This window comes from Telmatherina bonti (assembly GCF_933228915.1).
Source record: "Telmatherina bonti genome assembly, chromosome: 20".
NCBI lineage: Eukaryota > Metazoa > Chordata > Actinopteri > Atheriniformes > Telmatherinidae > Telmatherina > Telmatherina bonti.
In genome coordinates, this window is record NC_136618.1 from 15,025,145 (window position 1) to 15,043,965 (window position 18,821).

The 18,821-nt window shown below is 38.2% G+C and overlaps 1 protein-coding gene across 2 annotated transcripts in view; it reads right to left on the reverse strand.

Moving 5' to 3' along the window:
• sema5a (sema domain, seven thrombospondin repeats (type 1 and type 1-like), transmembrane domain (TM) and short cytoplasmic domain, (semaphorin) 5A) overlaps positions 1–18,821 on the reverse strand; it is a 144,816-nt gene that overhangs the window by 90,006 nt on the left and 35,989 nt on the right. For both annotated transcript variants that reach the window (XM_079259753.1, XM_079259754.1), the window contains exon 2: positions 15,085–15,298. In XM_079259753.1, coding sequence (XP_079115879.1) covers positions 15,085–15,232 — 148 coding nt within the window. In that variant the 5' untranslated portion in view covers positions 15,233–15,298. The remainder of the gene's footprint in view (positions 1–15,084; positions 15,299–18,821) is intronic.

Genomic DNA, 18,821 nt, shown 5'->3' on the forward strand with positions numbered 1-18,821 from the left:
TCATATAAATGAAGAGCCAGTTTACGCTTAATGCAGTCCCATGGCAATGGGAAGCAATAACAACAGAAACTACATGTCCAAGTAGATGCGGGGAAGCGACTGGTCCAAAACCAAACACCTGCATGGTCGGCATAAATCTAAAGTCAGATGCAAAGTCACTTCAGTGCTTCACGCACGACTCCATGTTCCAAGGTTTCCACGTGTTATGTCAAGCATGACAAAACAAGCACATTTTACAGCTGCAACTCAAATTGCCAGAGCTGTGCTGCGGCCCCGGGGGCAGCGAGTGAATCATGCAAAACAAACCACTGTGAAGCCACAAATAAGTGTGCAATGAAATCTTTAAATCTTATGTGTATATAAGGGGGGTGCGGTCTGTTGGTTGAAGAGGTGCAGGGGAAGACAAATGCTTTCAACAAAATGACCAAACATTTTTTAGGCCACTAAAAAAAAAAAAAAAAAATTATTTGCGCATGGAAATGGCATGTGGGATTTTCACTGCAGTGAGCAAATGAAAGACATCTAATCCACAAATATGGACGGACCTTTTTTCAATTCCACTGGCAGCTTGTCGTCAATTAAAATAAAACATGGCCAGAACATAAGTAACCTTGGACATCAATACAGAGAAGTAACTGTTTTGGAAATCAAGCTCCAAAGACCTTGGAGGCCTTTAAATTTCCAAGAATTCATCCCCAAATGCCTAATTAAAGCATCCACTGTTGCATTTATGAATGCTATCAGGCCATTTGTTTATTCTCCCGTTTTCATTCCCATCTTCTAATCTTCTCCCATCAACTAACGACGTGTTGAGGCTGTTCGAGGAGGATAAAAGCTGAACTTGTTCTGCAGCTATAAAACGAGTCTGCCGGTCCCGCTCCTCTGAGACATGGCCCTCAGTGTGGCCAGTGAAGGCATTGTTTACACCACAGTTTATAACCTTTAAAAGCCTTCTCCGAGGAACACTTGTAAAAGTAACACTTTATTAATACATTATTTCTCTGAGGCCTGAAAATAGAAGCTAGAATAGCATTGCTAATGCTTGATGGGAAGACTTTTACCAAAACACACCCACCTCTACAGATCTGTCAACGCCCCTCCAACAATAACGCTAGAAATGGCAAACATTTACATTGGACCCCTGCTGAAGCTATATCCAGCCCTGTTTTTGTGAGTGTGTAGGGGCTACGTTTTACTGCTGAGCGGTACAGTGTATTTTCTTTCTCAAACCCCACATTTTTGAAACCACCATACAAAGCAGAAACCAGTCTTTAGGCTGCAGCATCCTTGCGCCACAGTCACAATTCTTTCAGCCAAGTGTTGTGCCGAGTCAGAAAACCACCATCCCCAGTGGGGTGAAACTCATGTGAGGCACACCCTTCCACAGTCGGGCCACAATCACACAGAAAGAGAGAAATCTCATCACTGGAACCCACTCAGAAAAACCTTGACCTTGGCGTCTCATGATGGTTAACAACAACTATTTGGGCTTTGCTCTGGTTTAGCTGCCGATATCCATCATGCTAAGTGAATTTGTGAGCTGGTTCTTCCATTCTGAGCACACTTCTTTTGTTTTAAACCTTGGCCTGACAACATTTTCCACCTGACCAAGACAGATGGGCTGATCTGCACTTCTAATGACACTTCCTAACATTTTAGCTGAAGTTATTTAACCAGCTAACATGCTAGAAAATCATATATATGGCATCTTACTGATGCAAGGGCTGAGTTAATGATGTTTTGTCCCATTGTCGGCCAGCAGCACCATTTTGGCTTTTTTTTTTTTGTCTGTAGCGGTCAGGTTTAGATCCTGATTTTTTCAAGGCCCAGTTTGCTCTGCTTGGTCAGCTGACTGGTCAAAAATTGTGAGGTCTGATCATACAGTTGCATTGGGGGAGAGGCTGTTCAGGGGGTTAGTAGATCAATCCCAATTTCCCCAGATCATATGCTGAAGTGCCCTTCAGCAAGACAGACCAATGGTGTGTAAATACTATATGTATGTATGAAAAAAATGTGAATGAAAAAAAAACAGAAAAAAAAAAACCTGCATGTATTGTAAACAAATAGACTAAGAGCCCATTGACTAAATTCATTAACTATTTATACAGATTTTAATGGATAGCGAGGATATGAAACATCTTATAAAACAACAGTTACACAAATATAAATGTGCAATAAATTAATCTGTGCCAAGCGTGCTAAGACATCCAGACAACAGTGACATTCAAAAAACTAGTTTCACAAATGTCAGCTTGGAGCCGACTCTAAAACCAATTCACTCGCTGCACTGTCATCCCTGTAAATGGAAAAACCTTTAAAACAGGAATGAGAATATTATGCCTCCACATAGATACACCATTCATGACAGCTGGATCACTTCACACAATTTAAGTGTCAGAATTATATCAAAGACTTAATATTATGTTTAAATATAGGTAGGCTGGCTGTGAGTGACAGGTGACTTACGTACTTTGTCGTAGCTTTATATAAAGTTTATGATTTATAATGAAATGCAGGATTGGAGACTGCATTTCACATCCACTTTTTCAAAAAAGGTTCAAGGCAGCAGCACTTTAACTTTTACCTTGCGAGGAAATAACACTGGTCACATGGGCAATAAAAACAACAATATGCGGTTTTTGATGTATTAGATAAGGTAGAGGTGGGTGGATTTTGTTATGTCTGGAGAGGTCAGGCAAGATTTTTCCTATATAAGATAAGCGAAGGAGCTGATTGCTGCAGCTCCATATTTAGCAGACAATCTTTTATATTTCAAGTCAGAAAATAATTAAGTTATGGTGTTATATGAAGCTGCACTGCAGATGTAAACATTATTAGTGTCTTGCCAAAACTCCATATTTATGTCCACATGTGTCCAAAGAGATGATGTTTGTCAGTATTGGAGTGGGAGCACTGGGTTGCTGTTATTCACAGGGGTATCTTAACGTGTCTGTAGTCCTCCCAGCTTGGCTAAAGGGAGGGTCATGACTGCACATTTCCAGCAACCAGGGATTACACCATATTACACAAAGCACAATGACTCACAAAAGAGGATGATAACAGGTTTAACGAGTGGTTCTGCCACCCGCACATGATCACGCTTACATGTGTGCATAAATGTGTCTGGATATTTGAAATGATCTACAAACTTATTTGGCTTTTATTGCAAAAGAGCGATTGCTATATTTGTCTCTGAGAAAGGGAATTTGTGTTTCTATGTTCTGCAGATCTGAACAATGAGATGTTTTCAAAAGAAACACAAAGAAAAACATGAGAGCTGAAAGGGAATGTTATTCAAAAAGATTTGTAAAGATTATAGAGTTGTAAACAGAATTGCGACGCCAAAGATGCACTGATGATATTAAAAGATCCATGAACTAAGTGGTACTTTGCAAAAGCTGCTGATTTTCTTTCAAGATTTGGATAAATAAGAATGTGACGCCTAAAAAGAAGAAAAATGTATTAATGGGGAATATTTGTCCATATAATAGAGCAATGAAAACATTTTATAAAACTGAAATGCTTCATACAAAAGGACTGATGTGTAGAAGAGGGATCAACAGTCACGTATTTGGCAACTTTTCACAGCTCTAAGGTGGTACGCAGACCTGCAAACTTGCAGATTAATTGACTTTCATCTGTAAGAATAGACTATCTGATCAAAAAACAAAAAGCTGCCAACTGGCTTTAACTAAGCAATTAGGTGCGAGCCTTCTATTGGACACTGAATGGGTGATATAATCTTTCAGCTAGCAACACGTTATTTAACTCCAACCAAGTCTATGATCAGCTTCTCATTTCTTAAATAACCCCGTGGAGAGACATATCCTGTGGTTATGGAGAAGATGTTAGCCTTTTTAAGACGGGTCAAATCATTGGCATGCATAAAGCAGAGAAAACATCTAAGGAGACTGCAGAAACTGAAATTGGGTTAAGACTGTGCAACGCGTTAATATCAGAAAGGACAGAGGGGAATTGTCATCTTCAAGGAGGAAATATGGTCAGAAGAAAATCCTGGGTAAGGATTGATGATCCTCTAAATGTTTGGTGTGATCAGATCAAAGAAAAACAACAGTAGAACTTGATGTTAGTTTAGTGAAAGTAAGAACATTTGAGCATGGACAATGTGAACAAAAGGGATTGGGACTGAAAAGCCATAAAAAACAAAACCAAAACACTAATCAGTGAGCATAACCACAGAAAAAGGCTTCAATTTGCTATGATGGAAAAAGATTGGACTCTGGAGAAATGGAGGGTCATGTGGTCTGATGAGTCCTGATTTACCCTGTTCCAGAGTGATGGGTGCATCAGGGTGAGAAGGGAGGCAGATGAAAGCCTGTGGGAACGGTGCTGTGAGCTGAGGTGGCTGCAGTTGGTAAGGTTAGTTCACTACCTGAATACTTGGTTGGACTCTCCCTCATCAATGCAATATTCTGGTGAAAGAGTAACACAACACTGGATGGAAATAAATCTGTGACATTGCAGCTAATCAAAATAATGCCACAGTGAATGTCTCCTGTAATCACAGCTGAAAGCTGTCCAACAAAAAATCAGTGCATGAATTTTTCTTTGCTGATGATTTTTTTAAATATTTTTTTGAACAGGCAGCGTAAGATGATCAGTTCAACTCCTAACTTTTGATAATGACTAAACCTTAGGGATGGGAAATCGGATAAAAAAAAAATCGAATATTGAGATTTTTTGCTTCACAATTTTTAAGTCCTTTTTTTTTTTGTTAAAAAAAATCTTTTTTTTCAAGTAAATAAAAATAATCCATTATAAAATGTTTTTCATTTTTATTGATCTTTTTACTTGCCTTCTTGGGCATTATAGTAGCAGAATGATGGTCTGGTTACTACTATGGTCTGCCCCCCACAGTGGAGTGCTTTAAGTCTTGTCTAAAGGCCTGCTTTCATTCTTTGGCTTTTAACACTGCGTGAGTCGTGTGGTCCTCTGTGTCTTTTACTTGTTTTATTTGTTCTTTATGTGTTCTTTTTAATTATTTTAATGTTATTTATTTATTTTAAATTGTTATAATTATTTCAATGACATTATTATTTTATTTTATTTTTATTTTGTGATATTTGACTCTGTGCAGCACTTTGAAGAGTTCTGTTTTTTTTGTTATTTTTGAATGTCCTTTACAAATAAAGTGGATTGGATGTTGTTTTTTCCAAGTTGAAATAAAAAAAATGACCAGAAAATAAAAAGTTTTGTGCATTTTTTAATTCAAGGAAAAGGCGCATGTCTATTTAACACATCTAAAGACGTTTCAGCAAAACAATCAGTAAAAATATGAATACAATGAAAATGATCAGTAAGTTCTTATTTTTTACAATGATAATAAAATATAGAAATGACTGCTGACAGATTGATTCTGAAACATCTTGCAAGAGTGAAAAGTCCTGAATGTCTGAGAGAACAACACAAACAACCACAGTGTGGTGGAGGAGAGTGATGTTCTCATCTGGACATGGGTGTATCATCCTGATCACTACAGCTGCTTTTAAAACAACATACTTGTTTTGCCAGTGAGCCTTTCTACATGAATTCCCTTCTGTCCTGCCTCACCTGTTCTCTCATCATCCAGTTCATAGATGACACATTTTAAATGCAGCCATTTTTACTTCTGCTCACATTAAACCCAAACTATGGTGGCCCTGAAGTGCAATCCAGAACAACAAATTAAAAAACAAAAAAACAAATAAAAAAAAACACAACAAAATTTAAAAAAAAGAAACACAACTACATTAACCGGCTGGAAGAGTACACCAGTGATAGAAATTGTTGACTGGATTGTCGTGTGTTTTCAATTCACGCTTTTTTAATCGATTGTGTACTTTCATTTTCAATTTGTTGTTGTGCCATTTTCTGAATTGTCAGTGTCATTTTTATTTGTTATGTTCTTTCATTTAACATTCATTCATTCATTTTCTGAACCGCTTAATCCAATTCAGGGTCGCAGGGAAGCTGGAGCCTATCCCAGCTGACTTTGGGTGACAAGCAGTGTACACCCTGGACAGCTCGCCAGTCCATCGCAGATCTTTCTTTCATTTAACTTTTTTTTTTTTTTTTTTGAGTTTGCATTTTTTAAATTTCTTTTAATTTTATTTTTTGTGTTTTTAAGTTTTTCTTATTTTAATGTGTTGTTGTGTTTTTAATTTGTAGTTTTTTGCATTTCAGATCCACCATACCAAACCATCGATTGTATCCAAACCATGCTCAAGCAAAACCACATCACCTGAGAAGTTTCTGCAGAAGTCTACTGTTCTCTGTGTTTGTCCAACACATTCCCTGCAGGAAACAGAGGATAAAAATCTGCTGCTTAGTTTCCTTTTTGTGTGTTGATCACGATGGAAGAGAGTCCACAACCCAGGAAAATAAATGAGAAGATGAAATACTCTTCAGAAATTCTGAATAAGACAGATATTAATAAGACGAGAACCACTGATGAACCTTTGTAAACAGACTTGAGATTCTCAAAATGCCAAAATACTCCCACAGGTCAGCAAGTTCATGACATTGGTTTGCATTTCTACACGAACACATTATAAACTGGACTAATGTGGACTGGATTTGATTGGATTACAGTTAACTGGATTGCAACCAGGTTAGACTACATCTTTAAAAGTGCTTTCAGATGAGTGTTGTTAATTGGTGAAATACAAATAAAGCTGGATTAAACTGAATCAAAGTGAGAGAAACGCTGCAAAAGTATTAAGAGGATTCAAATCTGTCTGCTGCCTATCCTGATTTGATGTTTTTCCCAAGATGCATCATTGAGCCAACAGAATATCATGGTACTTGATTTCAAACATGTTTAATGATTTACTATCTGTTGCACAGAAAGAGGATGATCATGATGCCCCGGTTGGTATAGACTTATTTGACCAATCACAGGTGTTAAACTCAGCAAGCACTGACTATTTGAAGGAATATCTTTCTCTTGGCCTGACCATAAAATAAATTCTAGCATTTGCCAACTGCACATTAGATCATGTGATTTTTCTGAGATCTAACAAATGATATTATGTGAATTCAACACTCAAGACAGATAAGGTTATGCAACACCATAACAAGAGGAATCCGAAATCCATTAAACTTTATGCGACATGCAAGAACATCAGCAGGAGGCACACAGTTGTAATAATTTCTAATCCTTTTAAATAGCCAATCATTTCATTTCACAGCACTTGTTATTAAGTTATTAAGACATAAGTAGGTGGAAAATAGCATGCGAACATAGTTTCTTGTGTCAAAGCTTTTTAAACTCCTCACAGTGGCTTGAGGAAATTTTAAACGCCTCTTTCAAACACAGGCAGAGCAGAGAGGAACTGACTTTATATTTCATAAAGACACAGAATAATAATGTTTTAATTTCTTTCTGTGGTGGTTTGTATGGTCTGTCAATCTACTTCCTGGAATTATATTATAGTGTAATGCAAAAGTGTGGATACACACGTTCATGTTGAATAAGAGCTGAGTCAAAACCAAGTGCCACCATTTCTTAGACAGGACTTTTTGTTGTAATGGTGTTCCAGTAAAAATGCTCATGCTGGCTTTTAAATGCTAAAATTCATTTAAAGACTGATAAGTATGTTGTGGCCTCTGGTCTCCTACTGATCTCCTTGGGGATCCGGTTGCAGCTCAGTGACCACTCATCAATACTAATGCCTGATATTTTGCCCCCACATTTACTAAACCTGCATGTTGACAAAGTCACTGTGGTGTCCTGCAGTGTAACTCATTAATTACTGCAGTTATCTGCTACGTTGTTTTCCCTTTTCTGCTTTGTGTTGCTGACGTTGCTCTCATTGTGAGTCAAGCTTTACTTTATTGTATTTCTTCAGCTTGTTTGTCAGTTTCTAGGTGTTTCCTGGAAGTCTTTATGTTTTTCAGTAAAATGTTGCAGATGGCCTTGTGTTTCCATACAGGTGTAACACATTGTATAGTCATTTTCTGTTTATAATGAACAGCTAAGGCTGCTGCTTTCTACCTGGTGCATTCTTTTCTCCTTTCTTTCTCTTTTCTGTGTTCTTCTCTGTTTATTCACTACTGTCTCTCATCCCTTACGTTCTTGTCAGGCCCGGATCTAATATGTAAATTCAGGAAATGACTCATTTTAGAATAAAGTATTTTATATATATATATATATATATATATATATATATATATATATATATATATATATATATATATATATATATATATATATATATATAGTCATCCTCAAAATAATTCCTACCCTCTCATTAAAGAAAAAGCTGAATTTACAACAGTCACTGAAACAACTGGAGACTAAAGAAAGGAACAATAACTAAAAATTTGCTAAATAACAATTTAGTGATATAAGACAGTTTTTTCATTTAACCCTTTCATGCATGAATTAATAAAAAAAAAAAAAAAACAATGCAACATTTTATCAAATACAGTATTTTACCTTTACAGACAAATGCAATGATACCTTTTTCTTTTTAAATATTTGTGATATTTAATATTTATCATGATTTATGATTTATTTTAATGAATTAAAAAAAATCTCTGGCCCTGCGATGGACTGGCGAGCTGTCCGGGGTGTACCCTGCCTGTCGCCCAGGGCTGGCTGGGATGGGCTCCAGCTTCCCCGCGACCCTGAATTGGAATAAGCGGTTTGGAAAATGAATGAATGAATGAAAAAAATCTCTAAAATAATATATAATCATATTTATATTATGGAAATCTTCTATATATATATATAGCTGTATCATTTTCTTTTACATTTTATCACCAAGGCAAACTTGCGTGTTTACATTATTTTCAGTTGTATCATATATCTATTTATTCTCCAGTGAGTGGAAACAAATTTGATGACTCACTAACATCCACTGAAGTGGTTAATTTAAAAAATACCATCCTCATTCATGAATATGCGAGATAAAAAAAAAAAAAAAAACTTGTAAACAGGTGCCCACAACAGGGCTACTATGCATGAAAAGGTTAATTGAGTTGAAAAAAAAAACCCAAAAGAAACAAACAAATCGGTCCTGGACAAATTAAAAAATGTTTCTGATGAGCAGTGGGACAAAATACATGTCAAACAGGTGCAGAAGTCTTTTTGAGAGGTACAGAAAACACCTGGCTGTAGGGCAGGCCTATTCAAATGGTGGCCCACCCCCACTGACCCTGTATCCGTCCACCCGCAATCTAAAAAAAAAACCGATAAAAAAAAAAATCACTTTTTTGTGCGAGTTTCAAAATTCCCACACTGGTACCGCACCTGAACGCACCATTCTGTGTATCCTAGCAACAGCTATCCCAGAATAGTCTGTCACTCAAGGCCGCGAAAAGTAAGATGTCAGGTAACAAACGTAAAATTGATGCTGAAAATAGGCGATTTAATACTACCTGGACAGACAAATATCTGTTTATTTTACCTGAGAGAGTTAATGCTAAGCCACTGTGTTTAATATGCCACGAAAGCCTGTCTGTATTGAAAGAATACAATATTCGAAGACACCACACGGAAAAGCATCAAACTTTTGTGGCTCATTTTCCCGAAGGTACACAGGAGAGGGCTAGCAAAGTGCAAGGTCTGCTAGCATCATACAACAGGAGCTGCTCCACCATCGCAAGGGCATGTACTGCACAAGAAAAAGCAACTGTGGCCTCCCTACGCGTGTCATGGATTTTAGCAAGGAAAAAACGGCCCTTCGTTGACTCTGAAACTGTTAAAGACTGCATGCTTGCCGTGATCGAAGAGGTGATCAATGACGAAAAAGTTAAGGCCAGTGTGACTTCTGCAATAAAAAGTGTGCCTCTGTCAGACACCACAAACACCAAAACGCAGAATGGAAATATTAGCAACGGATGTGTTTGAATTACTGCTCAAAGATCTGAAAAAAGCCCCTGCCATGTCTATTGCAGTAGATGAGTCCACAGACAGAAGCGATACAGCACAATTATGTGTGTATGTGCGCTTTTTTGATTCTGAGCAAGGATGTTTTAGAGAGGAACTGCTCTGCCTGCTGCCGCTGAAAGGACAAACAACTGGTGAAATATTTTTTGATAAAATCTCTCAATTCTTTCAAGACAATGATTTGGACATGAAACGTGTGTGCATGCTTGTTACTGATGGAGCCCCGTCTATGTCAGGGAGAGTGAATGGACTGGCAGCCCGCTGGTCAGCTGTTGCTCCGGGAATGACATCCTTACACTGCATAGTGCACCAGACAGTACTGTGCGCAAAACTGAGCGGACACTTCAAAACAATAATGGACAATGTCATGGCGACAATAAACTTTATTCGTGCAACGTCAAGCCTCCAACACCGCCTCTTTCGCCAGCTGCTTTCCGATATGTCAGCAGAACATCACGACCTGCTCCTACATAACGATGTGAGGTGGCTCTCCAAAGGTAACTCCCTGGAGCGTTTCTGTGAGCTTGGGAAGGAAATAAAAGTATTCCTATGCGAGAGCAATCAAAAGAAAGCCGAGGCGTACCTGAACCGCATAATGGACAGCAGCTTTATGGCAGATGTGTGTTTTCTATCTGATTTATTCAAACACTTGAACCACCTTAATCTGGGACTACAGGGCAGAGATAAAACTGTCATTGACCTTGTGGAGCAAACGAGAGCATTTCAAGTGAAGCTGAACCTGTTCGCCGCGGACCTCAGCAATGGGAAGGATGCTGCATTTTCCTACGCTCCGTAAATGCATCCCAGTTCCAAAAGTGACTGCGGCGATGACAGACTTAATTGCGAAGCTGAATGACAACTTCGCCACTCGTCTGGATGGCCTTGTGCTCCCCACGGAAGCAATGCACTTTACCAAAGACCCATTCTCTGTCACTGTTGAAGAAACTTTGTCCATCAGAGCAAAGCAAGTGGTGTCTTCCATTGACCAAGGACAGTTCCTTCTCAAGCTCGCGGACATGCAGTCATCCCTCACAATGCCGCAAGAGCTGCGTACTCATGGCCCTACCAAGTTTTGGAGTCAGGTTAATGTGCACCAATTCCCAAACCTCAAGAACCTAGCCGTGACTGTTCTGAGCATGTTTGGATCTACTTATGTTTGCGAGTCAAGCTTTTCCCATATGAACGCAATAAAAACCAGCCTGCACGGCTCTCTGACTGACTCCAATCTGCACTACTGCCTGCGCATTGCACTTACCTCTTACGAGCCAAATGTTACAGCTATTGTTCAAAATAAAAAATGCCACTTCTCACACTAAAGGTGTAACGTTGAAATAAAAGTTAAAAAGTAATAGCCAATTAATGTTCACTTGATAAATAAAGGCTATGTACTGTATCTCACTTGGTTAACAGTTCTGCTATTATTCAAAACAAGAAACGTCACTTCTCACACTAAAAGTGTAAGGTTGAAATAAAACGTTAAAAAGTAAATGTTCACTTGGTAAATATGTATCTTACTTAGATACTAGTTCTGCAATTGTTACATTAATGCAGATTAATAAAACAAAATGTTTAATTGTGGTTTGTTATTATTTTTTATTACTAAGACAATTGTTTTTGTTACTGTAGTTGTAAATGTGTATTAAAAAGTGTGCGGTGTAGACTTCGAAATGTCCAGAGCTAGAGCCTCGCATTAGAGGTCTAATTTGACCCATTTATAAGCAAAATATTAAGTAGTTTTAGTCCTATTTTTTTAAATTATTTTTTTGGTTCTTTTAGCTAGGTTCCCGACCCCTGGCCCAGAAGGATCCCATGGTTTTGAAATGTGGCCCAGTAGAAAAAGTAATTGAATAGGCCTGCTGTAGGGGAAACATCAAATAATTGTTTAACAAAATATTAGTTTATGAGTGATGTAACATTATTGAATCATACTTGTTTTGTTTTTTTTAAAGAATTTCTATTGAATCAGAATTAGAAATAATGTAATGATTCAAATAATTTTTTGAAAATTTATTCTTACTTTTGTCAATTTCAGCTCATTTCACAGGCAGCGGTTTTTTTTCCTCCTTTATTGGGAAGGTATGAATACATTTTAGGACAACTCTATAGCATCTACAGCATCCAGACCATCATTCTGCTTGCTACGACGCTGGACAGGACAAGTTAAAAAATAAGGAAATGTTATAACCAATAGAATCCAAGGTATTTTCATCAATTAGAGATTTTCCGATGTATCACTACTAAATGAAAGTTTGTCTATAAAACTAATGTATCAGCAATGCTCATCCTTCAGACTGAAGACTTCTCTGCAATTTAAGTTCTGTGAATCACGCCCAATGCAAAAACTGTAAAGCTGACCCTCTTCACTAATGCTTCCAAATGAAACCACTGGGCTTAATGGGCCAATTTGGTATATTACAGACCGCAAACGAACTGACCACAGCTGACCCAATTGCTGGTCTGTGCATGAAGCACAATCCTGGAATGTATAACATTAACTGGGCAATTAGTCATCATCACCACACTCAACCGAGAGAAGAGAGTGCCGTTTCAGCTAACAATGACGTGACAAAGACAAGGAAGGCACAACGGGAGAGAGAAGATGAGAGTGGAGTCTGTACTGGGTGGTTCTAGCAAACATGATTCTTTTTACATGCATTTAGATCACATGTTGTGACCTTGGAAGTCATTTCAATTGAACTCAAACAGGATGCCATGTGATTACCTAACTGGGGCTGTGCTGCACTGAAAACAGCTCAATGATATTTTACTTCTTTGCTGTGGGCAGACAGAACTGCATTGATCGCCATTGCTACTGCCTGTCGACTGGGTTTCACAGCATTTCATTACAGTTTAGTTGTTCAATATCAATGTAAGATAGAGGGTAAGGGCAATGAAATCTGATGCAGTATCTAAAAACTGCAAAGCCATGTACCTCAGGGACAAAAAAGTATGGAAAGCAATATGGGGGGTTTGGGGCTACACAGAAAAGAAAAAAAAAGTGAGTCTGATTCACTTACATTAAATCAGTAATAAGATAAGTCCACAACTGAAAATGCATAGAAAGTAAAGTATGACTGGAGCAGCAGTAACAGCTGTAGTAGTACAGTGATAAGCATGGATCACTGCATTTGCAAGTACTCAAGACAAAAGCTTCACCAATGGTGTAGAAACAAAGAAAGATTAGCGTGAAAGAATTGCTTCAGGTGAGATCTGCAAGAAAGGTTTTCTTTTTTTTGTTAGAGTTTTCTGAAAAACACGATGTTTGGTTGTTTGTATTTAATTTAATGAGTCGTCATTTAATCACATCATGAAATAAAACAAAAGAGGCAGTGGCTTCAACTGTGAGAGCCCATTTTGAAGCCATTAGTTTTCTTGTCTCGTTTTCATTCATTTGGGTTGAGGAACTAAAATTACTTGGTTAGCTTTAAGAATCAAAACGATCTGGTCAGAATGAACTTTTACAATGCTGGCTTTGGGTTACAGCATGTTGCCCAGGCAGCACATCAGTGTGAAACATACACATTATGAAGAAGTAAAAAGCACTGATGACGTGCATAGACTGTAAATGTAACAAAAGAGAGCTGGCAAAACAAAGAGAAAAGGGTCTTAAATACCTCTAGTGACTACATCCTTGCCGTCATGTTTGCTTTTGACATATCCGGTTTAACATAGCCGAAAATGACAATAAGAAGCCAACTGGTAGCAAAAAGTTGCTTGGTTGGAAAAAACAAAAACTGCACTTTGTACTTCAGAAGAGAAGCACTCAACTCTTTTCTTGTGCTGTGAAAAAGCTAAATACAAAAACCACTCATACTTGAAGAGAAATTAAAAAAAAAATTGACAATCCTGCTGAACTTTACAGTTGTTCAGATAAAATAACATAATCAACAAGTCTACCTCTCATGTCATGTAGGTTTTAGGCCTTTTGGTGTCAGTAGATTGGAGATAAAATGGGAATGTTACCTTAGCTCAGAAACATATAACCAGTGTTTAATTGACTTTGATATAAATTCTTATCAATATCCAGACGAGGACAGCTCTTTTGGTTGCAGAAGTCTGTTTGCATAGAACTCTGTGAGAATATGTTGTCATTACATGTAAGAAGGTCTGCTCAGATAAGACTTCCTTCACTCATGCCATGCACAGGTATACGTACATTTCCTACCATGCCCCAGCAAAAATCTGTAACATTTTACTGCTAAACATGAGAAATTTGACATAATGCAGGCAACTATTTGGACTTATACTCAACATCTTGATGGACTGAGCGTTTTCACAGCTATGATTTAGTGTTTTAGAATTTCACCCATTGCTCTGCTTAATTCTGGACCACTTCGTTGTTTGTAAATGTATTAATAGGCTAAATAGTCTTAATAAGCTTGATTCTGCTGGAAATATATAGATGAAAATGCACATTGTTCATCTAAATAAATCTCCAATACTTACCAAATTCCTAACAAACCATCAGGAGAATCAATGCTACCCCATGGTGGTCACACATGATGTGTCACATCAGCCAGCAGGTCACATCAGATTTACCTTACTTGACTTATTACCCAAGACTAACAATTTTATGATCTTGATCCCTGACTGTGCGTTTTTCAGTATTACTATCTAAAACAAAAAGACAAGCATGATTCATTTTAAGGGATGGTTGTGTCATGACTTGCAAGTTGCAATTACATAAGGGACGAAGGTCCTCAGCTGGACCCACCATTCATCACATGAAGTCTCAGTTAAACAAAACGCCAAAGGCCAATATATCTGAAAAAGTGTTGCACAACCCTGCCAGGGTTTTTACTGACAGCTTAATGTTCATAAATCAGAGGTGAGAACTATCACAAAATAAGAGAAGGATAACTAATTCCAAGTTACCAGAAAGACTGTTTACTTCTGCACTTCGCTTATCGTGGGTCATCACTTCCTTTATAAAAGCTTAGATGTGTGCAAGATCCTTTTTTGTCTCCTAGCAACAGTGAAATCAAATGAAATGATCTGGAAACTTTTCTTAAATAGTCTCTAAGTCTTTTCTTGTGAGTACCAAAGAGGTGGAGAGAGATTAAAATGAATATAAATAACAAAACGGAAAAGTTTACATAATTGTGGAGAGGAATATAAAGACGTAATGAGCCATACCAATGCTCTCGCCCCATTGTGTGTGTGTGTGTGTGTAATATTTGGACACTCACCTGAGTGTGGGATGAGTGGGTGCTCCGTCTTGTGGCAGGGTGATTCAGGCAGCAGGACAGGCCCTCTCCTTCCAGCCACACCTCCAAGCCACAGGACCAGCATACACTGCAGCAGTAGCAGTGCATGCTGGGTAACAGGGCGCCCCATGGGGGCCTATAGGCTTGGCTTACTTCTCCTCAGGCCTCAGGGCCCAAGAGCATTGAAGAGACACACCTGGTGAAACAGAAAGCAAAAAAAAAAAAAAAAAAAAAGCTTCAAACATAGTTTCACAACATTTGATTTTTATTCCACGTGCTGAAGATCCCGATAGCGAGTTGGACTTAAAGCTCGCTGAGGATTTTCTTCGGGAGATTAAAAGCCGCAAAAATAAATCTTTCTGGAAAGGGGGAATGGAAAGAAACTGCAACGTGAAACTGCAAAGAAAAGAGAGTGTGAAAGGGGAAAAATCGGTCGCAGAGAGTCAGTTTCTCACTGACACAGCGTGACCTCTCACCTCTGATGCTCAGCGCATGAATCAAAGTCTGGGTTACCTCACCCACCAAACAAGTGTGTCTGTGTGGGTGTGTGTCCTCTAATATGTGAAATTATGTCCCCCTTGTGCACGTCTTTTGTTCCCAGTGCAGCAATGCTTTGTTGGATACAATGATGGAGTGTCGAAATAGCTTCATGTGGGTTGTGTATTCATGTGTTTTACATTATCATGAGTATGTTTCTTTCTGACTGATATGTGTGTGCAACTGCTCGGCTCCACTCGTGGGTCAATTAAATCCACAGATTGCCGTAAATCTGATTTTTATTCATAAACAAAATTCCAGTAGCTGAATGTGTTTATTATCTAACGTTTACAGTCTTCTAGCTGCCTGGAAAAATTCAGTCGCTGCAAGAAAAAACAGTTCGCACAGCTCAGTTGTGCATGATTTCTTTCTTTGCTGGGGTGGATTGATAAGCAGTCTGGACCATCTACATCATTATTTTTTAATCACGCCGATGATGCTGTTACCAAGAATGATTTGTGCTGTGAGCAGCAGAAGCATTAGCCTCCCTCATTGTGGAGCACCCTGAAGTTTCTGCTGTATGGAATTGGTTTCATTTTCAGAGAAAGAAAATGTATTCCGCTGCAGCTCAACTTGCAGAACAGTCTTGTGCTTTTTATTGCATGTTGCCTTTAGTCTGTTGGCCGGTCTGTGGACAAAAAACTGCTTTGTACTGCAGTAACAGAAAAATCCTGCCTGTCTGTCAGAGTTTATCTTGTGTGAATGATCTGGAGCAAAAAAAAAAAAAAAAAAGCAAAAAGTCTTCATGTTATATCTGTTGTGAAGGCAGCAGAACATGAGGAAATCAGCCCAGTGCAGAAAAGGAAAGGCCGGTGTGCGCTAAGAAAGAAAGAGGTGGTGTGAATGTTTGCTTTCCACAGGAAAAACCTCATTTCCAGTTCACTCTCAAGTATGGATCCACCTTTAAGCTCAAAGTTGCTCTCTGTTTCTGCACTGTACTGAAAACAATGAGACTGAATGTTTATCTCAATTTGGCTATGAAAGAAAGGTTTACTTTACCTTTCCTGGGCTTAAATGTGCTTCATGAGCTTGGGGAATTTACCCACAGCTCAGTGTTAGAGACAAGTATTGGAGATGTGTGGCTTGCTGTCGCCCACAGACTAATGTAAAACACCCGTCATCTTCAGCGTGGAAAGCAAGTGACAGCCAGTGCCGCGCTCTATTCCATTTCCCCTTTGTCTTGGCCATTCACTCGTCAGCCTCTGTAGTCTTTATGTTTCAATTTTAGTCATTTTACATGTCATCTTTCTTTGTCTGCTCGTTGCCCCGACAGCCATTAACCATGTTTTTTTTTCCATCTTACCTGTTGCTTGTCTGCTGGCTAGGACATTCTTCCTGCCATTTGTCATACAGTCCTACATAATCATATATAATCTTTTATGTCTGTGTTCACTTAGAGAAAATATTTCCTAATCTGCTGGGCACAGTCATGAGGCCAACTTAGGAAATGAGATTATGGGTGTTTTTACAGTCAGTGTGAGTGTGTATGTGGTTCGAGATTTGAGATGTCTTTGGTATTCACATGTATATATATGAGTAAATGTGAAGGAACTTGACGCACTCCCACTCACACACATGCATAAGGTTAGCTGACAGGAGCAGGAGCCAAGGCCTGCAGGTTAAGCACCCTTTGTTGTCCTCTCTTCCTCATATAATAACCTCAACAAGGCATTTCAGCATGCTGGTGCATGCACAAAATGGACTAAATCCTTCCATATGATGGATGGACATTCTGTAATGCTATTTTTAAAAATTCTCCATGTATTTCTTCTTATTATTATCATAATTTTAATGCACTAGGTGGCTGCTCCTCAGAAGAGACAAGAGAGGTGTTTCCTTTACTTGCTTGCAAACTCTGCCACCCTGATACTTTGTCATAAATGTGCGTTTTGTTGCTGTTGCATTTGACAAAGTAGTTTGATGATGTGGTCAAACTCCTGACACATGTTAAGTATTTCCCATGGCGAGTGCCTTTCACCTGAGAGCTTCTTCTTTTGCTCAGAACAAGTGAAATCCTGTTCATGTCAGAAAACACTGCAGCCACTATTTCTGCACTGTCCGTTTTAATAAAGAAGTTAATGGGAGCAAAGGTGGAATTTTACCTGTAACTAGAAGTCACAATGTTTTCTCCTCTTTTTCATTGTGTTGCAGCAGCACAGTGCAACACAGAGCTGGGATCAATCAATGATGTTTGTGTTATTATGTAATCTATTGACTTCATGACAGATAATTTAAGCATAATTTGACAACTATAGCTTAAGGTGCTGATGCAAAACAATCCTTGCATTTAGAATCTGGCTCAGAAATCTGCAAGTATTGCTTGGAACTTTATTTAACTCCTGTTGACTGAGCCTTGCTGTGGGATGTGCTTATACACTTAGCTACCATAACCACGACTGCAGACACAATAAGCTTTGCTAGAACTATACATAACAACAAGCTAAAATATAATTTATAAATGTAAGTTAAACCAGTTTTAACCACATGTAGAGTTTTATTTTGCATCATATACCTTACCATTAGCTGCTCATCTGTGAGGGTTGCTTGGTCAGCAACAGCAGCATTAGCTAAGCTCACACACTTTGTTTAATGGTTAGGTTGGAGCCAGGTAAGTAGATGGAAAGATTCTGAACATAATGAGTCATTTGCAAGAGCATTAGCTGAATGTATTGATTGGCAGATCTTTGATGGTGAAGCGGTGTCTCTCTGCTCTGTCAGACCATGCTAAAGCAGTCACTGACCTGGTAGAATGGTGAGTTTGTTGCTGATTTGCTACCATACTTAGAAACTAAAAATTTTTTCTAACATAATAAAAGAAAAACAAAAAACAAAACAAAACAAAAACAAGAAATTTCAAAGCATGAAGCAAAGGAATGTTCAGTAAAAAAAAAAGAATAAAAAAAACAAAATGCTAACTTTTTAAGAATTTCCTCACATTTCCTTGAAATGTTTGTATTTCAAATAGTATTTATATATTTTTATTTAACCCTTTACTGCATAGTGGCCAAATAGCGGACACATACTTATGAGCTTTTTTCTTGCATTTTCATGAATTAGGATGGTATTTTTGTAAACAAACCACTTCAGTGGATGTTAGTGAGTCATCCAATACACTTCCACTAACTGGAGAATAAATAAATATATGATATCATTGAAAATAAAGTAATTACGCAAGTTTGCCT